The following is a 6,347-nucleotide window of genomic DNA, read 5'->3' as shown; positions in this document are numbered from 1 at the left end:
TAACAACTTCTAGGTGTTCCATTTTTCTTTTTGGAAGGAACCATACAAAATCCCCATGTTTCTGTGCTGAATTGTTAATATGTTCTGCCTCTTTCCTAACACTCCTAATTATAAATTTAGCTTTTCCCACTTGATACTCTTTCCACTGGAGTAATAAAGATTTTGGTAATCCAACGGATGGTTTCTATGCTTCTCATGAATGATGATCTGTGATAGCCTCTGTGCATATTTGTAGAATACAAAATCACTCTGAAAGCCAACAATATAATCTCTGGGGATCTATTCCTTAATTGTAGACTGTATACCATATGAGAGAAAGCAATTATTATGAGTCTTTAACTACAGAACGTTTTCAACTACAAATTTTATTCATTTTTCATTGTTTTACAGCTTTAGTAAAAATAATGGTCACTGTTAATGAAAAGGAAAAAGAATCCCCAGCCTTCCCTGTAATAGTCCCCCAATCCTGGTGAAAAAACCTAGCTTGCATATTAACAAAGATCGTTCCAAATTCTCTATACATATAGTCACATAAATAGGTAATAATTTATATTCGTTGCATCTTACTAAGAGGGCTATAATCTAATTTTCTCCTAAATATGAGATCTACTCCCATGACTAGGGTTTGTTAGGCCTTTGATGAGTTTCTCATCACAATTATGAACCTGAAGAAGTCCTCTTTCACTCTCGATACTTTTATTGGGTTTATTATCAATATGTTGGCGAGTCAAGTACAAATCATAGCGACCTTATGAACAACAGATGAACACCCCTGTCCTATCCTGTGCCATCCTCACAATATCTGACACACTTGAGACAGCTGCTGCAGTCACGGTCAATCCCTCTGCTTGCGGGTCTTCCTCTCTTTTGCTGACCCTCCACATTTCCAAGCTTGATGTCCCTTTCCAATAAATAGCCTCTCCTAGCAACATGCCCAAAGTATGTGAGATAAAGCTTCACCATCCTTGCTTCCAACAAGCACTCTGGTTGCACCTTCTCCAAGACATATCTGTTTTTTGTGGGGTTTTTTTTGGCAGTCCATAGGATATTCAGTACTCTTCTCCAACAGCACAGTTAAAAGGCATCAATTATTCTTCTGTCATCCTTATTCACTGTCCAGTTCTCAGATGTGTAGCAAGTGACTGAAAAGACCATGGCCTAAATCAAGTGAACTTTAGTCCTCAAACTGACATCACTGTGATCATCATTGCTCAAGATGATCACCAGTATGGGCTCTCCAAAACCCAGACATGAGTTCTTAACAATTAGCCTGCGAGGCTTCTAAAGATTCTTGCCAACATGGACTTTTTGATGATATTTAAGCCGTGAGCGGTGACGGAAGGCCTTACCACAGAGATCACATTTGTGAGGTTTCTCTCCTGTGTGAACTCTCTGATGAGCCTGCAGACGTGAGCTCTGACTGAAGCCCTTACCACAGTGCTCACACTTATACAGTTTCTCTCTCATGTGGACGCTCAGATGGACTCGAAGATTTGATGGGAGACTGAAAGCCTTCCCGCACTCCTCACATTTATAGGGTTTCTCTCCTGTGTGGACCCTCTGATGATGGCGGAGATTCAAGCTCCTACCAAAGCCTTTCCCACACTCCTCACACTTAAATGGCTTTTCCCCAGTGTGGCTTCGCTGGTGGTATATATACTGGGAACTGTATCTGAATCCCTTTCCGCAGATTTCACAGTTGTACGGCTTCTCTCCAGTGTGGACTCTCTGATGAGACTGGACCCCTGAGGACTGACTGAAGCTTTTCCCACAGACCTCGCAAGTGTACGGTTTCTCTCCTGTGTGGACTCTCTGATGGACCCGGAAGTCTATAGCCTGACTGAAGCATTTATCACACTCCGTACATTTATAGGGCTTCTCGCCCGAGTGGACTCTCTGATGGGTGTGAAGGTTTGATCTCCAGCTAAAGCCCTTCCCACACTCCTCACAGATGTATGGCTTTTCTCCAGTGTGAATTACTTGATGCAGTTTAAGATTTGAACTGTAACTGAAGTCCTTACCACAGACATTACACGTGTAGGGTTTCTCCCCAGTATGGACTCTCTGATGAATTTGAAGTTTGGACGACTGACTGAAGCCCTTCCCACACGTAACACATCTGAAGCGTTTCTCCCCAGTGTGGACACTCCAATGGACTTGGAGATTCGAAGCCTGACTGAAGCCCTTCCCGCACTCCTTACATTTATAGGGTTTCTCTCCCGTGTGAACTCTGTAATGAATGTGGAGATCTGTGTTCCGGGTAAAGCCTTTCCCACATACCTCACATTTGTATGGTTTCTCACCAGTGTGGACCCGGCGGTGGCATATCAATGGTGAGTTGTGGCTGAACCCCTTACCACAAACATCACACTTGTAGGGTTTCTCCCCAGTGTGGATCCTCTGATGTATGTGAAAGTGTGCAGCCTGAGTGAAGCCCTTACCACAAGCTCCACATTTATAGGGTTTCTCACCACTGTGCACCCTCTGATGAACACGGAGGTTAACACTCCAGCTGAAGCCCTTCCCACATTCTTCACATTTGTAAGGTTTGTCTTCTGAGTGGACCCTCTGATGGCACTGGAAATCTGAACTCTGACTAAAGCACTTCCCACACTCTTGACACTTGTACGGCTTCTCTCCAGTGTGGGTTCTGTAATGGATGGTCAGGCCTGTGCTGTTACTGAAGCCCTTACCACAACTGTCACAGCTGTAGGCTTTCTCTTCCTTGTTACAGGACTGCTGCATGTGAAAAGAGCTCTCTCGGAAGGAACTACCAGATGCCTGATACATGCTGAGGGTCCCTTCTGGGTGAATTCTCGGATGAGTTTGCACTTGTGAGTTCTGGCTGAAACATTTCTCTCCTGAGTGAACACTGTGAGGAATGGCAAGGACTGAGCTAGAGCTGAAACTCTCAGTACACGTATGGGGGTTTTCTCCTAAGGGGAACTGCTGACTGGGGTTCTCACTCAAGATTCTACCACATTCACATCTGTACGGTTGCAATTTTGGGCTAATTTTAACATACTCACTAAGTGAGGACTTTCTCAAGTTTTCATGAATTTGCAGGCTGAATTCTTTACTCCTATCCTCATTTTGTGACTCATTCAGGTATGTTTCCCTCCAAGAATTCTGGGCACTCAACATTGAAAACTCCTGATTTTCCATAAAATTAGGGCCATCTCCTTTACGCTTCATGACACAGATCTCATTGTCAGGAACCTGAATGAAATCATTAGGGAATAACCGGGGGTTCTCTTCCTGCAGATTTATTGTGGGGTCTTGACTCCTGGTTAATTCACTTGCAACTTGTTCCCAGATATCCCAAGAGATAAGCTCTTCATGCAAAGAATACTTTAATGCTGCTTTTTGAGGTAGCGTCATCTCATTTTGATTCTTGCTGCCTACAAAAATAAGCAGTATTTAGAGAGGTGGACAAGTAAATACAGTATCAGAAATGTTAGGATTGTACACTTTAGACCAATAGGAAGCGGAGTCCACAGGAAGCTGTACTGTTAAGCCAAAGGCTATGTCTCTCTGGCAATTCAAATCCATGAACAGCTGCTCAGGAGAAAGATGGGTCATTGCCTCCTGTGTGATTTATAGCCTCAGAACCCGCTGGAGGCTCAGCTATGAGTTCATTCCTACTCAATGGCAGTGAAAGGGAGACAGAAGGAGGAAGGAGGTCACTGGCTGCTGTGAAGTGGGAAGTGATACTGTTTCCCTAATCATCATATCCCCTGCCTGCACAGAGACAGGACTAGAAGATCCTGCTCCAAATACCAACAAAGCGGACCTCACTGAAGTTCTTTTGGAGGATGCTAGCACCTCCCTCAAGCCTCTGCAGGGGAGGCTGCTCCCACAGGAAATGTTCTACAAGCTTCCAACTGGGATCACAGGTTAAGAGATGCTGGGACAATGGCTTCCTTACTCCATTCAAAACCCAGCTATTATCCAACGAATTAATTCAGTAAGTATATACTCAGGGACTACTAAGCTGATGGTCATCGGTGGCTTAGAGTACACAGTAATAGCCAAAATCCTGGTTACCTGGAGACAAAGATGTGCAGAAAAGGGAACTAACGGGCCAGGGTGAGACCAGTGGCTAACAGAAAAGAAAGAATTAACAAAAAGATAAACAATTCCATGGAAAACAAAACAGGAAAAAGACTTTAAGAGACATGCGGCCAATAAGCACGTGAAAAGATTCTCAATGTCAAGAGCCACTGCTGTTGTTGGGTGCTGGTCACATGGGCTCCTACTCCTGTCACTCTACAGGACATAGCACTGCTCCACATGGTTTCCTAGGCTGTAGTGGAGCAGACAGCCAGATCTTCTCTCCTACGGAGCGCCTGGCGGGTTCAAACTGCCAGCCTTTTAAGTTAGCAGCCAAGTGCTTGACCACTGTGCCACTAAGGCTATTAGCCATCAGACAGACACTAACTAAGTGAATTACCACTCACTCCCATGTGCGTAGCAATGTCCCCCCCAAAAGGAAAACAATGGGTTTTACAACCTTTACAAGGTTGTGGCCCCTGTGGAAAAGTTGGGCAGTCCTCAACAAGTTGAACAGAGAAGTCTGATTATGATCCAGCTATTCCACTCTTGGTTGGTAATGCAGAGGGTCAGAGGAAAGGAGGATGACCCTCTCCAAGAAGAACTGGCTCAGTAACCGCAACAATGGCTTCTGCATGGCAGGGACTCTGAGGAAGTGCAGGACCACGCAGGCTTCATTCAAGTGGAGTCAAGTCAAGCATACATCTAAGACACTTGAAAGCAACAACAGCAATATATAAATGTGCGTTAATGTTCACTGGAACTTTAATTTCAATAGCCACAAGGTGGAACAAGGCAAAATGTCAGCAACAGACAAACGGATAAACAAAATTCTGTAACCCCACTGGCCTACTACTACTCAGCCATAAAGAGCAATAAAGTCCTGACCCACAGCCTCCATGGATGAACCCTGAAAACATCATATTGAGTAAAACAAGTCAGTTACAAAAGGACAATTACTGTATGACTTTTATGAAATAATCAAATATGTAGAAATCAAAGACGATTAGCAGTTACCAGGTGGGAGGGAGGTGTAGGGAGAGGTTCTGCTAAGGGAACAGCGAGTTCCTACGCAGGGGGCAGAATGAATTGGAAAACAGCAGACAAAATGGTTGCACAACATGAAGCCTGAATCAACATCACCAAATTGCCTATGTAGAAATTGTTGACTAGACGCATGTTTTGTTGTATCTTCACCATTAGAACGAGTTTTAAAACATCAATGTAGAGGATGGAGAATGGAAAAGGGAAAGGAGATGGCATCTTTAATAAGAAAGGCATAGGCAGCCTCTGTGATGACCTAATGTCTGAGTCAAGACCTGTGTGGGAAACTTTATAAAGTCAGAGAACCATAAAGCTTGAGTGAAGCCAGACCCCAAGCCTCCAGCCCTGGAGTCCACTCCAACTCATCATGGCCTTTCCTCATGTGAGAAGACTGCCTCCTCTTTGTCCTGTGGAGCAGCTGGTGGATTTGAATTACTGACTTTTCAATGTGCAACCCAACAAATGAATAAACTACGCTGCTCATATAAACTCAGCAGAAGTGGTCTGGGAAAGGGAAATGAGAGGAGACGAAGGAGAGACCAGAGGCGGGTGGGAGTCAGATCAGATTGGGCCTTGCAAGGGTGTTGTGAGGACGCTGAATGAAATGGGACACGTCTGGAGGTTTTGAGAGGGGCATGATATGATCTTGCTTGGTTTTTAAAGAATCATGTTAGCTACCAGAGGAAAATGTTGTTATGTATCAAGTTGAAATAGCTGACCTTTCAGTGAATTTTCAGAGGCCGTAAATCACACAGCAGACTCCCCTTCTTTCCAATGGAGTAGGTGGAGGATTCAAACTGACTGCCTTTGGGGTCGCAGCACAACTCCTCACCCACTGGTGGAGAATGGATTCCACCACCTATTCTCCCTCACACGGAGAATGGATTCCAGATGTGAGTGCCAACGGAAGAAGCACAAAGCGCAGTGTGGAGGTTGTGGTCATAATCCAGGCCAGGGATGACTGTGACTCAGGGAAGGGAATTAATCCACCACAGGGTGAGGGAGACCAGTACCCAAAAGAATACAGGCTTCTCACCAGAATATTCACTTCTCTGGGGTTCTGTCTCCATCATCCAAAGCTTTTCTTCTGCTTCCAACTGGAATAGCATATCTAGTCTGAAGGGATGATGTCCTAGGAAAAGGCAGACACATAAATATTTAAAATGAACCTATTCACAACTAAAAATTTTATTTTATTTTTATTTATTTGTGTGTGTGTGTGTGTGTGTGTGTGTGTGTGTGTGTGTGTG

General features: G+C 44.3%; 1 protein-coding gene across 2 annotated transcripts in view; it reads right to left on the bottom strand.

Annotated features, from left to right (window-relative positions):
- Window positions 1-1,281: 1,281 nt before the first annotated feature.
- Window positions 1,282-6,347, bottom strand: part of ZNF227 (zinc finger protein 227) — a 16,706-nt gene continuing 11,640 nt past the window's right edge. Inside the window, exons 2-3 of one of the 2 annotated variants that reach the window (XM_006901077.1) lie at window positions 6,134-6,229; window positions 1,282-3,401 (exon numbers count right to left, since the gene is read on the bottom strand). In XM_006901077.1, the coding sequence (XP_006901139.1) occupies window positions 1,282-3,401; window positions 6,134-6,229 (2,216 nt within the window). The remainder of the gene's footprint in view (window positions 3,402-6,133; window positions 6,230-6,347) is intronic. The other variant, XM_006901076.1, reaches the window with a different exon arrangement.

Source organism: Elephantulus edwardii, unplaced genomic scaffold (genome assembly GCF_000299155.1).
Source record: "Elephantulus edwardii isolate Elephantulus edwardi_28Jun2011 unplaced genomic scaffold, EleEdw1.0 scaffold00308, whole genome shotgun sequence".
NCBI classification, from domain to species: Eukaryota; Metazoa; Chordata; class Mammalia; order Macroscelidea; family Macroscelididae; genus Elephantulus; species Elephantulus edwardii.
The sequence above is the reverse complement of the archived record's forward strand: the minus strand, read 5'-3'. Positions and strand labels throughout refer to the sequence as shown.